The 20,307-nt window shown below is 37.6% G+C and overlaps 1 protein-coding gene across 1 annotated transcript in view; it reads right to left on the reverse strand.

Annotated features, from left to right (window-relative positions):
- The window catches only part of LOC149542729 (kinesin-like protein KIN-14B), a 219,735-nt gene that overhangs the window by 85,686 nt on the left and 113,742 nt on the right, over positions 1 to 20,307 (reverse strand). Inside the window, exon 14 of the mRNA XM_089797609.1 lies at positions 3,787 to 3,858. Coding sequence (XP_089653735.1) covers positions 3,787 to 3,858 — 72 coding nt within the window. The remainder of the gene's footprint in view (positions 1 to 3,786; positions 3,859 to 20,307) is intronic.

Raw genomic sequence — 20,307 nt, forward strand, 5'->3', positions numbered from 1 at the left:
TTTCATTGAGGCCATTGAGATGGTGGATGGTGAGAATGTGGTACAGGTGCTAACAAACGATACCAAAAAGTGCAAAGGTGCGAGTGCTTTGGTTGAGAGTCGGTATGACCATTTTTTTGGACCCTATGCACTGTTCAGTCCCTTAACTTGATCACGTAGAAGATTGGCACTCAAATAGATTGGATGAAGAAAATATACCAAGAGAGGGAGGAGATACAAATGTTTGTGACAAACCACATGTCACAATCCATTTTTAGATCATAGTCCAAATTGGAGTTGCTGAAGGTAAATTAATTTTTTCAAATTACTAAGTTTCGTGGATTTGTAATTTAGTTAAAAATTAGCATTTGTAATTTGATTGTCAATTGACATATTGTCAACTAGCTTAGGTTGTTGAGACCCGTTTTGCATCTCATACAATTGTTATGAGATGACTCCTCAAGGTAAAAGATGCATTGAGCCAAATGGTCATTGGTAATCAATGGGGCATTTGGAAGGCCATAAATTCAGAAAGAACACAAAGGGATTTGGTCTTGAATGCGAGTTGGTAAGCTTGTGTGGCATATGTATTTGATTTCACCGGGCCCATCATGACTATGCTCCACTTTTCAAATACAGATACACCTTGCTTGGGGGATGTGTATGATGGCATAGACACCATGGTTGAGAAGGTAAAACATTATATGCAAGCACATGAGAGTGACCCTACAAAAGTGAAACCTTATGCAATCAAGTGGAAGCAATCATCCACCATGGCCGGAATAAGATGACTACCCCAATGCACCTCCTAGGTACTATAGTGAGGAGGTATTTGATATGTCGAGTAGTGTTGCACCATTTGCGGATGAGGAGGTTGTTGAGGGGTTCCACAAAGCTCTGACAAGACTCTTCCCACTGGAAGAAATGCATGAAAAAGTGAGGGAAAATTTTGGGCTGTTTTCCTCGGAGCTAAAGCATTCTCCATTTGCACTAAATGACCAAAATAGAATGGAGCTATCACATGGTGGTACATGTATGGTCAACCTTTCAAGCATCTTCAACCTCTTCCAATCAAGGTCCTATCACAAGTCAATTTTTAATTTTGTTTTGTTTTTAACTTTTAGGATTACACTTGCATTCTAGAATTTAGTGTTTCACACATTCTTTAAAATTAATTTGCTTTTCATCTATATATTTTGTGACAACTATGTAGGTCGTTAGTTTTTCTGTTGCTGGGAGGAATTGGAGTACATACTCCTTTATCCATTCAATGAAGCACAATCAGTTGGGCTCCAAGAACGCTGAGGACTTGGTCTTTGTCCACACCAACTTGTGTCTTTTGTCATGTAAGAATGATCATTACAAGAAAGGGGCGACAAATTTTTTGGATGTAGCCCCTGAGTGTGCGGATTTGGATGCAACACTTCATGATCTTACTAGAGTCGGAGATGGTGATGATGATAGTGTGGCACATCATGCATCTAGCATAAGTGGAACCATGTTTGGTTCAAATGATCTTTCAGCAGTTGGAGATGATGAGAATGTGGATTTTCATGCGAATCCTTATGATTTAGACTCTGATTCATATTAGTTGACTGAATCTTCAATCATTAACTAAGTTTTAATTTGTTGGAATCTTGAACATGACCTATTTGAACTTATTGTCTAATACTAAACTCTAATGTTGGACAAGCACATATTGATATATCATATGAATTTTGAAATATCTTGAATTTTGATAAAGGGTGAAGTATCATAGTCATACTATCAAATGAATTGTTTTCGTATATTTCTTGCATTTCTTTGCATATATATATATATATATATATATATATATATATATATATATATATATATATATATATATATATATATATATATATTTCCTCCCGCATCCCATATCCGCTTCGGAATCCGCATCCGAATCGATAACTTAGGTGATCAGTGATATTATGGTGATGATAAAATTAGTTGTCTAAGCTCTCAATTCTGGTCTCCACTACGAGCCCCCTTGTAATCAAAATTTCTAATACGACAAAAGATCCCAATAAATAGTGAGCATTTAGGAGTAACCTCCAATGGGTTTGACGAGCAGGGATGGTAAGCTGCATAATCTGTTAGATATGCGGAAAAAAACAGTGATAGAGGGGATGTGGACCTTCTTTTTATGTATCTGAGATTTTCCCACAGACTTGCTGAGTTTTAGTGAAAAAACACCAAAAACTCAACAATTATTTTCTGTGAGATTTTAACTAGAAAACTCGGGGCTGAAAAAGCTCAAGTCTTTCATGACTCGCAAAGATTTTGCTGGGTGTTCTATGTTGTTATGTTTTTCCTAGAAAAATAATGATAGACAGCAATAAGAAAAGTAGGATAAAAATAGCACAACATGGGAGATTATCCTGGGAAAACGTTTACTCTTGAAGGGAAAAACCCACAAGCACCAGAAAATATCTCTTTATTGATAATTAGAAATCCAAGTACAAAGCTTTCCTCTCCATCCCATTAATTCATTACACCAAGCAATTATGTATATAAATTGAAATGACACTCTTCATATTACACTGAAGGTCTCTTCAATTTCCAAATACAAGACTCTTCATGTTTCCAAACATATGACACTTTGCATGACACGTCTCTCCAAATAATATTATTTCAAATACTATCATATATATATATATATATATATATATATATATATATATATATATATATATATATTCTCCATCTCTTGTCACAAAATTATCTCTATTTCAACATACGGCAAAATCGGAGAGAAATATCTCTATCACGGCTACAATCTTCAACATATCTATGCTCCCATGTATATCGCAGGATAACCCAAGGTTCCTGAGGCAAACCTCAGCAAACCCCAAGACATCCCAACACCAAACCAGGACAAGAACCGAACTAGCTGAGTGTAATAGGGTCATAGGCAGTGCTATGGAATGAAGTCACAGGATTAAATTAGAAAGAAATAGATGCCTTGAAATCAGTAATTTATCGTGCATCCATCTTTCCATTTGGAGTTGCTCCATTTGATATTATAATTAAACAAGAGTCCAATCCATGGTGCTTGACTCTCAGATTATTTTGCTCTTCTGTACTAGATCAAATATTTGTCCATATCGTATAACAGTCTGCCAAAAAAGGGGTAGGCCATAGAGATTGATTAAAATGTGTTCTTACAGTGTAATGCATATTACTTGCCCAATTATACAAGAGGTATACCAAATATAAACTACTTGCACATGGTTGAATATTTACAGATAACTAATTTTAATTTATCCTTTACATACTAATCTATTTATACTTCCCAGAATTGTATCCATTCCATTAAAAAAAAAAAAAAAGTGATCCAATTTGTGAAGCATTCTCATAATTGTAAATAGCACCTCCCTAAATACACTAGGTAACAATCATGTTCATGTGGAGACAAAAGTCTTCTCTATAGAATAGATACAATGGGTCTTGATGAGTAAGAATCACCAAATTTCAAATCCCATAGAAATTAAATAACTTTCTATTAAACTGTTACGCATAAAACGATATTGCACTGTCAAACCTTGACAAGACTGATTGGCTATCAAGTGCAAAACAAAATATGATGACAATATATAAAGGTTGTATGTCTTGTAAAACAATCAATTTTTTAATGCTTAAAATAAAGTGAAGCTAAAAATGTATGCAAACAAATGGAAAAGCAAATTTTAATAATGGAAAAAAATTCAGTAATTATATTTAAAAATATTCCACACTACTGAGATTTGTTTTAATGAAAACGAAATATGGAAGATAAAATGAAACCTTTGGTGAGCCTCCCGATCCACTTCTCTCAGTAAGTCGCTCAAAAAGCTTCTCATTTTCCTCATGCAAGCGCTACACCAATGAAAGCCACAAACATATATTAATTACAAAAAGGATGTATGACTTCCAAGCTAATGTTATAGCACGTCATTTGAAAACTGATGATTTATTACTAACAAAAAAAAATTATGTGTGTACTTAACAGAACTTGCGTAGAAATATTGCAATACTTGTGGAAACTGGAAAGCAAATATTTAGTTGATGAATTTCTTTTTTATATGGAACTAACATTTACATTGTGGTTTATATATGCCATACAAACAACTCCCTAAGTCCTTCTCAAGTACAATTAAAAAATACAAAATTATGAATAAAACAAAATCAGTATGCATAAATCATGAAAATCGTAGAAATGTATCTATTTTAATCAAAAATTGACATCGTACATCGTTTAAGCACCATAACTAGATTCCATCGCTGTAACAATAAGTGATACCCCTGAACATGTCTGCTATTCTTATGTAAAGAAATATCTGCAGTATATTAGGCAGTCCTGTTAGGAAAATATTTGCAGAACTGACAAAAATGAACCTCAACAAGCATCAAGAATAAAACACCTTTGCAAAGAGCAACTAGCAAGGATATTAAATTTCCTGTATAATTTTCATATTTGCATATCCAATTTCAGTGTCTTCCAGGATAAAATACAAAACAGCATAGTATGCACCATATTTTTCTCCTGAGTAGGAATTCATAGTATGCACAACAGCATAGTATGCACTTTATCCATGAAATTCAAATTTTAGTCGATGTCGTAAAGGAAGTGTGGAAATGAGTAGGAATGAATGTTAGTTTTAGGTAGCTTGGACAGCAGTTCATCCATATGTGATTAATTAGCAAATATTTGTTAATTAATTCTAGTAACCTATTGCTTAGGTTGTTATCAAGAAGCAATTAGAAACCTCTTGGTTAGGTAGTATAAAACGGGGGTCAAGGAAGGCATTTGGTGAACAGAACAGAGGAACACAAGAATTTGTAGAAGCATTTGCAATGTTAGCAAATGAGTTTGCAATGATAGCAAACAGTCTTGCAGTGTTAGCAAGGGCGCAGTGATAGCATTGGGGATAGCAGTGGGCAATATCAGCAAGAGAAACTAGGAGGTTGTCGGAATTCTGCCAGTGAGAGGCAAGGAATTTTGTATCTCTTGATTTGTTGAAGTTAATATATTTTCCACCTACAGAACTGGTTTTCCCTTGGGGGTTTTTCCAAGGACGATTTGTCCAAAAATATTGTGTTCTTTGTGTTGTGAATTTCTTTCCGTATTTTATTGGTGAAGTTGTGAATTTGTTGTGAATTTGTTTTCAGTAGTTTAATAATCATTTACAATAGGAGATTAATAATCAGTGGCTGCAATAGGAATTTTCACATAGTATCAACGCATTGTTGAGGGTAGAAGAGTTTTGCCCTAGGAAAGAAATTAAGGGTTGATCTCTTCAGAATTGTTGTTGCTTTAATCCCTTAAGATGGCTTCAGCTGGTTTGAGAGATTAGGAGAGATTGGATGGTGCCTCGAATTTTGGTGTCTAGAAGGCCAGAATTTCTTTATTGTTGAAAGAGAATGGTATTAAGGATTATGTTACCAATGTTGCAGCTGTACCAACGGATGCAACACAGCTTTCAACATATAAGAAGGACGATGCCAAGGCGAGGAGGATTATCCTTGATGGTGCAAGGATCATATTGTTCCACATATCTCAAAGCTAGATACAGCGAAGATGTGGGATGCCATTTTGAATCTGTACCAGAATGCTACCACCAACAGAAAGATGATTCTCAGAGAGAAGCTAAAGAATACCTGGATGAACTAGGGAGAAGACGTTACAAGTTACCTCACCAAGAATCAAGGACAAGTTATTAGTTGTTGGAGATAGTCCGAGTGATGATGAGCTAGTGAGAATAGCCCTAAATGGGTTTTCTAAACAATGGAGTGTCTTTGTTCAAGTTGTCAGTGGACAAGATACATTATAGAGTTGGGATCAACTATGGCCTAATTTCACTCAGGAGGAGTTTAGACTAAGTCTTCTCAATGGGGCCAACAAGAGTCAAAAAAGTGAGGTGGAATAGGAAAACGTTGCCCTAGCGGGGAAAGGGAAAGCAAAGAAGGGGTCTAGCAAAGGATCAAATTCACAAAGTGAGAAGAAGAAGAAGAAGAAGAAGAAGAAGAAGAAGGACCTTTCTAAGGTCAAGTACTTTGGATGTTACAAGTATGGTCACTATGTCAGAACTTTCCAGTAGAATGGAAGATGAGTTTGCACTTATAGCTTGTATGGGGAGCTCAACCTCATAGACTATTTGGTATATAGATAGTGGGGCGTCATTTCATATGACAAGAGTTAGAGAGTACTTCTCCAGTTATAAGGAGGAGAACACTAATATCTAGATTTCTATGGAAAACTTGTCCAAACTCAACCCAGTTCGGAAAGAGACTATTCAATTTCAGAGGGAGAATGGAAAGATAATTCCAATTCATGATGTGTTGCATGTGCCAGGATTAGTATACATTTGATTTTTGTATCTGTTCTTCAGGATAGGGGGTATAATGTACTCTTTAGAGGGACACGTTTTGATTAAGCATAAGAATTGGAAATCAGCCATAACTATTGGAGTTAGGAGTGCTCGCCTTTATAGGATGCAGTTTGATACTCCTAAGGCACTCAAGAAACTATAATCCTAGAGATCTTGGAGAGCTATGGCATAGGAGGATGGGCCATATTCATCATGGAGCGCTTAAATTGCTTCATGAGACAGTGACAGGTGTTCCAAAGGTGAGCACAAAGCATGATGATGTATGTAAGGGATGCATGTTGGGGGAGTTTGCGAAAGCATCTTTTCCAAGGAGTGACACCAGATCTGAAGGTGTTCTTGTAGTGACCCTTACGAATCAAATCTGATATTATACTAGGGAATTTTGTTAAATACTTTGACTAAATAAGCAAATCTATGAAATTGGGATTAAATTCTAACTCTGTTATACATGGAAAAATAATTTAATAATCACGGCAAATGCATGTAATAAGCAGTCTACAATATTTTCTTCGTTCATCAATATATATAATCCTGACATTACATTAGCAAAAACACATAATAAACATTTTGAACCTGGACAGATATAAGTGCCGAATTTGCATGGAGTCGACAGTAGATATTGAATCAAGCAATGTCTGGTTCCTGCCGCAGAATTTTAACAGACGTATTATATAATGTGTAACCCGCTGTGAAAATGTCCAAACCCGCAAAAATGCCCTCGATCACCCGTCGATATTGATCCCGACTGTGGTCGTGGCTGCCGTCTTGCACATTATAACGTCTTGAGTCTTAAGTCGTGTGGCAAAGTATCTCCTGTCTGGCCCGAAACTCGCCTATAATCCTTTGCAAGGAATGATTTAAACACCCGCCGATCTTCGACCCATTCAAATTAACCCGCAGACCTGCGACTTCGATAATCATGAGATGCCGGAAATCAGTTGGCCCGCACTCATTTGTTAGTAGAAGAAATCTGTTTGTAATTCCGTCTATGGACTGTAATTCCACCCCTCTGATTTGAAATGCATATCAGACTCTTGTCTGGTTCTAATCGATATTCTGGCTTCCACTACGAATTTCACCCATCTTACAATTACTTGAAGGATGGCGATTTATTCTTCTAAGTCAAGAAATCTCCTACTTGGCCTTAGGCCGCAGATTTAAGCCCTGATGAGATGACTGTAACGCCACCTCCCGTTTTGCAATAATTCGGGTGATATCTCACACCCTCAAAATTGCTTATCAATGGGAGTTTTCGTTCCCAAAGATAAATTGAGAATTTGCAGACCAAATGACTACAAATTGCTCCAACTGAAGAAGAAGTAGAGTCCACAAAACAGCCTATGCAAATGGGTGCCTCTTGTCCTCTATTTATTCAATTTTTGAGAAGTCGCTGGAAACTTCCAGAACAACTTATTATAATAACTTATTATAATGTATTTTATTATTAATTAACTTTATAAAATTAAATAAATAACTTTATAAAGTTAAAGTACAATCTCAATTCGACATTAAACAAGTAGGCCCCACTTACTGGATAATAACTTTCTGAGAGAAAGAATGTAATCATCTGTCAACAGAATAACTCTCTTTCCAAACTCATTTGCCTACGAGAGTCAATGATAGGCAAATCCCCGGTAGAAGTTATGTTGCTAGAAAGGGGACATGACAATTCTTGATCTAGTACATTCAAATGTATGTGGACCGATGTCAACAAAGTCTATCCGAGGATATGAGTATCATGGGCAGAAGCGTGTAGTACAGCAATCTACATTGAGAATAGGGTTCCACACAAGGTACTAGGGAGGATGACACCAGATGAAGCTTTCATAGGTAAGAAGCCTGATTTTAGCCATTTCAAAATATTTGCGAGTTTGGCATATTGTCATATTCCAGGTGATACACGTACCTAGTTAGATCAAATTGCAAAGAGGGGGTACTTTGTTGGGTACAGTGAAACCTCAAAGGCATATAGGATTTTTATCCCTAGGACCAAAAGAATTAATGCCAGGCGTGATGTAAAATTCATGGAGGACGAAGCATTTAGAAGGTCCAAAGATTTGCCAGCACATGATTAAAGTAAGCAGCCAGCAGAAGCTCCAAGGCCTAGTCAAAGGCAACAAAGCACAAGTACAGTTACCAGTACAAGTGTAGGCACAGGTGGTGAAGATTCACAGAGCTTGGAGTAATAGGTGCAATAGGAAATGCATCTAGAATTTTAGAGGTTGATTTTTCATCCTCTACAGTTGGCAACAGGAACCACGAGGTTCAAGAGACACTAAGAGATAGGAGTTTGTGGGAGCTCCTAGGAAGAGTACGAGACTGTGGAGACAAAAAGCCAAGTTCAATGACTATGTGTAATGTTCTGTACCTGCAACTACTTTCAACCAATCCTTTCTCCTTCACAATGTCAGTCAAATGGAACCAGTACAAAGTTTTGGAGGGCAGTACGACTAGGTGACTTGACCAAAGTACAGGCAAAATGGGAGGTCATACGGTACAGTGTAAGGCTACAAGTTTGTTGTATGGTGAGGGTGGGAGAGTGATGTGAGCTGAACAACTTTGGTTGTACGGTGACCAAGGAGACCGTACGGTGTGAGGGCTATAAGTGACGTACAACATATGATGACCAGTAAGTTTTCGTACTGTTAGTCGTATAGTATGGTATCGGAGCAGCAGTATAATGTGGTGATCAATATTGGTTACACGGTAGCAAGAAGGTGAAAGCCAAATGGTTGTACGGTGATGAAATGAGGGAGCCGACGCGTTGGCCATACAATAGGCAATGTAGTCAGATGGAAAGATGAACTTCGTGTAGGAAGAAGTGGATGGTGTACGGGTAGAGAGGAAGTGCTCAAACATACAATAACGCAGACCCAAATTCATAAGATAGAATCAACAATGGAGATTACAACACAGAACCTTTCAATAAGATTTTCCAAAAAGATGGTACTCCGATCTGCCAGATCCGAGCGAAGTATTACAAGCGACGGAATAGGGTGAGAGTTGAATCCCATCGAAACTAGAAATAGCCAAGTAGGGAAGGTCTTTCACTACATATGTGGTACGTGGTATTGTAACAATATTCCCCTAGGTGTACCCATTTGACCCACGCCCGTTGTTGTGCCAAAATGTAGTTCCAAAGGTAACCTTCTAGCCACTTGTTCACAATCTTCGTTTATCATCTACCTAAAGGTGGTAACTAATACTTAGTGACAATTTTGTCCCTGCCAATCGAAACAATTATGTCCAGAAAACACTAATGATTCACCCATCCTGATCATTGACAATGTTTCAGGATAACCCGTACAGACGAAGGACTTCTTTCAAAAACAGATCGACAACTTGTGCAGCCTGAAAATTTGAGGGGATGGCGAAGAAATGTGCGTACTTTGTCAATCTGTCAACCACCACGAAGATACAATCTTTTCCGTTCACCTTGGGAAGTCCAATTATGAAATCCATCGAGATACTTTCCCAATTATGGTTTGGAATTGATAGAGGTTACAGTAACCCGACAAATAGGGTGTGTTCAGATTTGTTCTGTTGGCAGACCGCACACTCTCTTACATACTGCAATACATCTCCTTTAAGTCCTTTCCATGAAAACCTCTCCCTAAGACTTTTGTAAGTTTTGAGGAAACCTGGGTGTCCTGCCAAGGGTGAGTCGTGTACCTCCTTCAAGATTTTCTGCTTCAATTTGGATTCTGGCACTAAAAATATCCGACTCTTAGAGTAAATGATGTCATCCACCACTTTGTACCAATCATTCTGGGTGTTGCCATCCATTAGCTCACAAGAAAATATTTTTTTGGAATATTCTACCAACAAATGTGCTTTTCAATCAGCTGAAATCTGGTTTAGTGAGCAGATGGCAGGTTTCCTAGACAAGGCATCTGCAACCACATTGTTCTTCCCTTTCACATATTCAATGTCAAAATCAAAACCCTGAACCTTGCTTACCCATTTTTGTTGCCTCTCATTCAAGTCTCGTTGCTTCAGAAAATATCTCAAACTATTGTGATCCGTACGAACGACAAAATTGGCATCCACCAGATACTGTCGAAACTTGGTTAGTGCATATACGATGGCCAAGATCTCTTTGTCGTAGATAGAATATAAGCATTCTGTTTGCGTAAGCTTCCTAATCTCATAAGTTATGGGGTGTCTATCTTGCATCAGTACTGTGCCAATGCCTTCTGCGGATGTGTCGCACTCTATAGAATGAACAGTCGAGTGAAATCAGGTAATGCAAGTACGGGGCAAGTGCTCATTGCCTCTTTATCTTATCAAAAGTGAGTTGTACATTTTCATTCGAGTAGAAAGACCCCTTCCTTGTCAGATCCGTTAAAGGTGCACTGAGCTAAGAGAATCCTTTAACGAACCTCTAGTAATAACCTAAGTCACAAGGTTCGAGTTCATGTTCGTATTCGACAACCATAAAATTCGGATGAAGTTTGGGAAGGACAAAAAGTTCGAAAAAAATTAGTAATTAAATTCGCTTTATATGAATTTAATTTTTTCCAAAAATATAGCATAGAAAAATAATTCATTTTTATTTTACACATTCATATATATATATATATATATATATATATATATATAAAGAATAGTATTAAAATTATGTAAATAATATATTTTAACAATATCTATATGTAATCTCATTTCAATATTTATTTTACTAATAAATTATATTTACTATATATAATAAAAATAATATTAACACATTATTTTAAAACTACTATATATAAAAATAAAGGTAATATTAACATATAAAATGGTATTATCAAAGTATAAAACACAACATGAATATATTAAACCTACGAACAACATTAGAAATTTAAAAACAAATATACCCAACACTAAAAATATTTTCATCAAACAGGAAAAGCTTAGTTCGAAACCCGACGCCCTGCATTCCTCCATTTTCTTTAGCAACCACGACATTCTACAAATCCTAGCCACGATATTTTGCAAATCCTTTGTTGGATGGAATCGCATTCACAAAATTACCCCCTATACATTCGTGGGTAGTTTCTCCGACCCATTTGAGACAATAAAACACAAATAGCGACCGAAGATAAACGCAGATAAAACCTCTTGGTGTCACAACAGAAAATGAAAACATAGAAAACCCTAAAAAAATATTTTTCAAGCAGATGTATATGTAGACGAATTTTGGGCGGATTTTAACGATTTTTTTATGATGTTTTAAATTTTGCCAAATTTTGAACCTCATGGCTGAAATTCGGCGAACCTTGTGAGACAAGTAATAACTACACACTTTGAAAAACCCTTGCAAATCCGTGAGTAATCTTGTGGGAGGCCAATCAAGGATGCCCTGAATTTTCTCCTGATTAACTTGAACTCCATCTTTACTAACAACATGCCCTAGGTACAATATTTTTGTCATACCAAATTTACACTTGGATTGCCTGGCGAACAAAGACTGCTCCTTCATGATCCTTAGGACTTCATCCAAATGCTTCAAGTGTTTCTCCCATGTCCTGCTGTAAATAAGACCATCAAAAAATACCAAGTACTTATGCAATTGTTTGTTGAAAATGTGATTCATGCATAATTGGAATGTAGCAAGTGCATTTGTTAATCCGAACGACATGACCAAGAACTCATAATGTCTGTAGTGACAACGAAAGGCCATCTTTTCCATATATTCCTCCCTAATGCAGATCTGATGGTAACCGGAATGGAGATCTATTTTCGAAAAATAGACTGCGCCATGTAATTCATCCAGCAACTCATCTATCCTTGGAATGGGATACTATTCTTTTTTTTTTTTTGTTCAACGCACAGTAGTCCACACACATGCGCATCGTTTCGTCCTTCTTTTTGACCAAAACCACTAATGACGCGAAGGGTTGGAACTAGGACAGATCCATCATTTCTCTAACAGTTCTAAAATCGTCTTTTTGATCTCATCTTTGAATTTCTTGGGATGGCAGTAGGTTGTGGTTATGACCGGCTTGGCTCCTGCATCCAACTCGATAGTGTGTTCAAACCCTTGATGAGGCAGTATGCCAGGAGGAATGTCTATAAAAACTTTATCATGTTTACTCAAAATATTTTGGAGATCATCATCCTGGGGAGGTGTTCGTTGCCCTTTTATAGGTTTTGCCGAAACAAAACAATGTGCAGCCCAAGCAACGTCATCACGCCAAACAATTGCCTCTATCCGATGCACAGAAACTTCCTTTAGACCCTCATTTGCCATCCCAAGGAGAACAACCTTCTTTCCATCGACAACAAAAGTGAAATCCATTCGTTTGAAGCTCTGAGTGTATTCATCAAGTGTTTCCATCCACTGTATGTCCAAAATAGCCTCCATATCATCCAAGTCCACTATGAAGAAATCCTCAGTCATTGTGTGATTCACCATTGTGATACTTAGCCGAGCAACAAGGTGTGTACAGGGTAGAAGAGTCCCTCCGACAACCTTGACCTAAAATCCTACGTGTCTCTGTAGGTAGACCTCTTCGCTTCACCAAAAATGAGTTTATGAAGTTTAGAGTGGCTCCGCTATCGAGCATCACCATAACCCTTTGTCCTTGAAGGTTTCCCCGTACACGAAGTGCTGTGCACCTCGGGCTACCGACTAGAGAGATAGTTCCTCCGCACGGTACCAATGCTGCAATTCTTTCTGTATGGCTCAAACTCACCATGTTGGTGTTGTCGTGATGTTGGTATTTCTTCATGTTCGTCCTCATCATCAAACACGACCTCAATGTAATGGATCTTCTCTTTTTTGAGGCTTCTGTGGCCAAGTTCCCAAGGTCCCTTGCAATTGAAACATAATTTCTTCCTTCAGAGCTCCTGTCTGGTGGCTTCACCCAACAACGGCTACTTGGGCAGAGGTTTATTATCTTTGTCCCTCAAAAACATCGGCGGTTTAGAATGTGAGTAACTTCGCAAGGATGATGCCGATGATGATGCCATACTCCGTGCCTTCTTAATGGCCTTTGACAGGGTGGCAGGATTGAACCCCTTTACCCATCCTTCCAGTGGTTATGTTAGTTCGTCCATGAAGAGCACTATCTGTCTTCTTTCAGAAATGTCCGTGACTAAAATAGAGAGGTTCTAAAATTCTGCAATGTACTAGTCGACTGATCCAATTTGCCTCAATTGTGCCAAACCTTTGGAATTGAGTTCTAGATCTTTACCATCAAATCGATCTATCAATCTCTCAATCAATTCTGCATAAGTATTTATTTGATCATGCCCCAATGTAATGTTGTCGTGATGCCACCATTCATGTGCTACTCCCTCCAAGTGCAATGCCACAAATTTAATTGCGTCTTCTTCTGGCATGGGATTAAGCTAAAAGCAAGTATCGACCTTCATTACCCATGCTTGCGCAAATATGGATCTAGATCCGTCAAATGGAGACAGATTTACATTACTCAACTTTCTCCTAAGATCATCATTAAAATATCCTCTGTTTCCACCTCTCGAGTATCTCATTCTCAAATCTGCATACTCTTTGTAGGATATATCTTCATCCAAATTCGCATTCTTCCAATCTTCCCTTAGTTGTTCTTGCATATCTTCAAAGGTCGTTTGTTTCCTTCCGTGTGGTGTCTTCGTCCATGGGCGAAAAGATGGCATGGAAGGTCGAGAGCGTGATCGATGAGGGTTTGCTTTACCTGACACCGAGTCCACACTATGACCATTTTGTTCTTCGGATATTTTATTGTCTGCCAACTTCTTGAGAGTTTCTTCCATAAGTCGCTTAGTATCATTGATCAGTGCCTAATTCTTTGCAAGTTCTCTCAGTAGTGCCACAAGATCGACAGCTATGGGTTTCGGTTTGGTAGCCATTCTATCAACGGAGTGGGTTCTTTTTCTCTTTCGGCTATAAACTCTCATTCACTCTTCATAGGTTGGCAGGATCGAAGCTCTGATACCATGTAATGTTCAATACCTACAACTACTTTCAACCAATCCTTTCTCCTTCACAATGTCAATCAGATGGAATCAGTACGGAGTTCTAGAGGGTAGTATGGCTAGGTGACTTGATCAGGGTACTAGCAAAATGGGAGGCTGTATGGTACAATGTAAGGCTACAAGTTTGTTGTACGGTGAGGGTGGAGAGTGATGTGAGGTGAACAGCTTTGGCCATATGGTGTGAGGGCTATAAGTGTCATACAACATATGATCACCAATAAGTTGTCGTACGATTGGTTGTACGGTGTGGTATCAAAGTAGTAGTACGATGTGGTGATCAATATTGGTCGTACAATAGCAAGAAGGTGAAAGCCAAATGGCCGTATGATGATGAAATGAGGGAGCTAAGGTGTTGGTCATATAGTAGGCAATGTAGTCACACGGGAAGATGAGCTTCGTATCAATGAAGTGGATGTTGTATGGGTAGAGAGGAAGTGCACAGACATACAATAATGCAGAGACCCAAATTCATAACATAGAATCAACAATGGAGATTAGAACATTGAACCTTTCAATAAGATTTTCCGAAAGATGGTGCTCCGATTTGCTAGATCCGAGCGAAGTATTATAGGCGACAAAATAGGGTGAGCATTGAATCTCATTGAAACCGGAAATAGCCAAGTAGGAAAAGTCTTTCACTTCTGAAATAGCGAACAACATAGAATCCCAACAGGAATTCGTAGTACAAAGAAATATAATCAAATCGCATACCCTATGATTACCTACAAGCCATGCTTAAATACCCGTCGGGGCAAACTTTCTGAGGGTGTACAAAGATAGCCGACGGTGACACAAACTACGAAATCAAAACAAAAATGGGTCTGAGATATATTAAATCAATCGGCTCATCAACAATAGTTTGATTAATGATTTATTTTATAATGCGAACATTACACTATGTGGCATTAGTTAGTCAGTTGGTAGATAGTGAACCTTCCAACTATCAGGAGGCTACAGAGCATCAGGTATGGCAAGATGCTATGGTTGAGGAGTATTCCTAAATAATGCAAAATGATGTGTGGGAGGTAGCGCCTAAACCAAAAGATAGGGCAGTTGTTGGATCGCGTTGGATCTATAAGATAAAGCATGATGCAAATGGTAGCATCGAGAAATACAATGCAAGGTTCGTGACCAAGGGGTTCTCACAGAAGGAGGTAATAGACTATGAGGAGAAATTTGCTCCAGTGGCCAGGTATACTTCTATACAAGTTGTGATCTTGTCTGCAACACAAATGGGATGGCAGATCCATCAAATGGATGTCAAGACAGCATTCCTTAATGGTGGATTGAAGGAGGAGGTATACATAGAGCAACCAAAAGGCTTTGTAGCATACAGCAAAGAGACCCACGTATGCAGATTGAAGAAAGCATTCTATGGACTCAAGCAGGTTCCCAAAACGTGGTATTAGTGCATTAACACATACTTGTAGGAAATGGGCTTTGTGAAGAGTGAAGCGGATGCTAACCTCTACTACTTGGTGGTTGGTGGTGAGATTCACATTTTTGTTCTTTATGTGGATGACTTGTTTCTTATAGGTTCACTAGGGCTCATAGAAGACTGCAAGAGGGACCTTGCAGAAGAGTTTGAGATGAAGGACTTAAGACTTATGCACTACTTTCTATGCATGGAGGTGTTGCAGATAGATGGAGAGATTTTCCTTGGTCAAGGGAAATATTGCATTGAAATCTTGAAGAGATTCAGGATGGAGGATTGCAAAGCCATGTCTACACCCATGATCACGAATTGGAGGAAGGTAGATACATCTAAGGAGAAGGATGTAGATCCCACCTTATACAAACAATTGATTGGTTCGCTTATGTACTTCGTCAACAGCAGGCCAAATATTGCATTTGCAGTGAACTCACTTAGTCAATTCATGGTTCAACCAAAAAGAATGCATTGGACAACAGCCTAGCATGTATTGCATTACTTGCATGGTACAGTTGAGTATGGGATATGTTCGAGGTGAAGGTATCAAGTTGATAGGCTATACTGACACAGATTGGGCAGGAAGTACAATGGACAAAAGGAGCACTTCAGGGTGTTGTTTCAATTTCGGATCAAGAGTTGTACCTTAGTTCAGCAGGAAGTAGAAATTCATGGCTCTGAGTTCAACAAAAGCAAAATACATAGCAGCTAGCATGGCGACATGTGAAGCTACATGGCTTTGAAAGTTGTTAGTAGACTTGTTTGGTCAGAAGCTTGAGACTACTGTGATACACTGCGATAATCAGAGTTGCATCAAGTTGTCTGAGAATCCAGTATTTCATGATAGGTCTAAACATATAGACATCAGATATCACTTCATCAGAGATTGTGTACAACAGGGGGTTGTTCAGCTACAGTACATACCTACAAAGGAGCAAGTAGCAAACATCTGACTAAGGCATTGGGAAAGGCTAAATTCATCTTTTTCAAAGATAAGTGTCATGCAGAACAGCTTCCTCACTAAGAGGGAGTGTTAATTTTAGGTAGCTTGGATAGTTGTTCATCCATATGTGATTAATTAGCAAATATTTGTTAATTAATTGACTCCTTCTAGAAGCAACTAGTAACCTATTGCTTAGGATGTTATCAAGAAGCAACTAAAAACCTCTTGGTTAGGTAGTATAAAAGGGGGGCCAAGGGAGGCATTTGGTGAACAGAACGGAGGAACACAAGAAGTTGTAGAAGCATTTGCAGTGTTAACAAATGAGTTTGCAGTGATAGCTAACAGTCTTGAAGTGTTAGCAAGGGTGTAGTGATAGCGTGGGGATAGCAGTGGGGAATATTAGCAGAAGAAATAACGAGGTTGTCTGAATTCTACCAGTGAGAGGCAAGGAATTTTGTATCTCTTGATTTACTGAAGTTAATATATTTTCCATCTGCAAAACTGGTTTTCCCTTAGGGGTTTTTCCAGGGACAATTTGTCCAAAAATATTGTGTTCTTTGTGTTGTGAATTTCTTTCCGTATTTTATTGGTGAAGTTGCAGTTGTGTTATTTTTCGATATTAGCTGTGAATTTGTTTTCAGCAGTTTAATGATCATTTACAATAGGAGATTAATAATCAGTGGCTACAATAGGAATTTTCACAATGAGAGTATGAAGGGCAATGACAACAGTCAATGACAGTCTGTCTTCAAAACTCCAACAACATGATCAGAAATGACAAGGATGTCGGACAATCCAATCGAGGGAGTAAGGGTGTATTTGTTCATTTACTTTGCCAAGGGTTTTCTATAGTCAAGTGATTTAACAAGTGGCAAAAACTTAGTAGATAAAGAAAGAAAACAAAGGAAATCAACAAGCTGTTTAGCACCATTTTTATTGGTTTTACCATCCCAAATCTCAAGTGTAGTTACCAATTTAAAATATATTTGTGTCTAACAATCAGCAACAAAGGTTATTTTTAATCAGTGGCTGACATTCTGCTTTTTATTTTGTAGCTGAACTAGTTGTTGTTAGCAGTTCTGCTAATCATTATCAGCATTTGAAATCAAAAAAATAGAGTTTTGCATTATAAATCATTGAGCAGTTCACCACCAAATATATTACAAAATATGCCATTGGTTTAAATAGTGTAAATCTGTATGGCTATGTTGCCATCACTAGATTCAATCTACAGCATTATATTTCAGATGATAAGCAGTGTGATTCTTGACCAGATTCAATATTTGTATTTAATTTCAAAGGCTTGCCCCCAGGAACTATTACATCATTTCCAAATTTTCCTATCAATCTGCTCGCTTAAGCTGTGCAACGTGCCACCAACAAGGATGTTTTTTTGGTAATAATTCATTCAAACCCTTGTGGCCTCACCTTAATCACATCAAGATCTTAGTGATCAAAAGATGTTAAAGATGTATGCACCGTCTATTGTGAACTTGCAAAAAGCAGAAAATTTTCAGTTCAGGGTATTCCACACTAAAACAATATGTTGCACACTATTTTTATAATTGGCATCTAAAATCTCCTTCAACTGCACATCCTAGTGACTTTCCACTCATATTCTCTACCTAAAAATACCATTTAGCTAAAATATGTTGAATATCTGCCTACAGTTTGAGTCAAGGGAGATTTTCGCAAACGGTGGCACCTTCCTACTCAGTCAATTAAAAAGCAAAAGAGATGAATTTCTATGGATATATTAAGGCTACTATTCACTGTTCAAATTCACAAAGTAATTTAAATCACTGCTGCTCACAGAAGAAACAAAGGCTTTCATTCTTATGTATGCAGGACTGTGCAAAACATTTTCAAGTAAAGCAGGGTTTCAAAGTGACAAATTTCATCCATGTTAAGAGGATTTAACAGCAATACTGCACTTTTCTGTCTGAAATTTAGCCATATTTGATTGCCTGTCTTTACCATGACCAAAGCTAGGGGTTTGTGATCCAACAGTTCACGAGTTACCACTACAAATTTCAATCTTATCAAAGCCCTAGGAACCGTTGTTCGCCTTGACAATAGATGAATCATGCTGAAGATTTTGTTGTTCTTCAAAAGATTCAAATATTGTTAGTTTTTTTAGTACTAATTCCAAAACATTGTTAGTTTTTCTAGTACTATCATGAAATGAACTTTTGGTTTCTTACCCAAAGCACATCCTTTGCATATGCCTGAATGATTTTTATTCAACTTACGTAAACCAGTAGCCATCTTCTCCATAGTTGATAAGGCTTTGAAATTTAGATATCCTAAGCTTTTGTGCCATATTTCGTTTATATCAGCAACTTCATGAATTAAGGCTTGAATAGGTTGACTAGATTATGTATTTTATTCATACAAGAATCCCTTTCTTCGACCAATCAACTTTGATTTCTTAAATGAAGAGTTCTTAGACCAGGTCATTACTTTACCGTCCATGAATGCAACATTATGTCCATCATCTTCAACTGCTGTAACAGAGATTAGATTCATCTTTATTCCTAGTACATAGAGTACTCTTTTGAGATGTAGAGAAATCCCTAACTTTAGTTTCAAGGTGCAATTCCTAATTCCTTTGACTAAATGGGAGGAATTATCACTAATGGTAACTTCGCCATCAACTTCTTTTGATATTGAATCTAGTACTTCTTTGTATCATGTAGTGTGTCGAGATGATCCACTATCAATTACCCATGCTTTGCTTGATACTTCATTTGATAGTGCAGAGTACAATACACGATTCTCAGGATCATAGTTTTCTTCTTTCTTGGTAACGTGTGTACAGTTTACTTGTTGCTTTGTATTCTCAGGGCAATCCGATCTATAATGTCCAAATTTTTCACATTTGAAGCATTTTATTTTGGATAAATCTTTCTTAGGTTTGTCATTTCTTTGATTACCCTTCTTCTTCTTGAAGTGCTTCTTCTTACCTTTATAGGAATTTGTGTTGAGAACATGAAGTTCTTCATCTTTAGTTTTCAATTTTCCTCCTTTCTTAAGTTTCCTAGATTCTTCTTGAAGGCAATCTCCCTTAAGTCTATTGAAGTCTGGGAGTTGTCTCTAGCACTTACTCCTTGTGAGAATGCATCCCATGAGTCCGGTAATCCATCTATAGCCATAAGTGTTAGCTCTTTGTCTTCAATTATGGTCCCTATACTTGCAAGCTCATCTCTTAAACTAGCCAACCTTAGGAAGTATGAATTCATAGATTCTCCCTTCTTTATCTGTATATGATTTAGTTGCCCCTTTAGTGCAAGGGTTCTAGTCGCATTATTAACCTCATATGCATTTGGTAATGCATTCATCATATGAAATGTTGTTTGATGTTTCATTAGCTCTATCCAATATGATTTGCATGGCTTTCCTGTTTCCTTTACTCCAGATAGCTTTATTAGGTTCAACATCAGGTTGTTGGATGCTTTATGAACAAACTGCTTCACATCATTGTCTTCAAGAATCATCATAATTTTGAATTTCCAAGCAACGAAGTGTTTTTTTCCATCAAACCTATCCTTGGGTTTGATTGTGCTTGCCATTGAAGATAGAAGGATGTTGTTAGATATTTAAAG

Source organism: Cupressus sempervirens, chromosome 8, assembly GCF_028749045.1.
Source record: "Cupressus sempervirens isolate cs-2001-9-10 chromosome 8, ASM2874904v1, whole genome shotgun sequence".
In the NCBI taxonomy this organism is placed as follows: domain Eukaryota; kingdom Viridiplantae; phylum Streptophyta; class Pinopsida; order Cupressales; family Cupressaceae; genus Cupressus; species Cupressus sempervirens.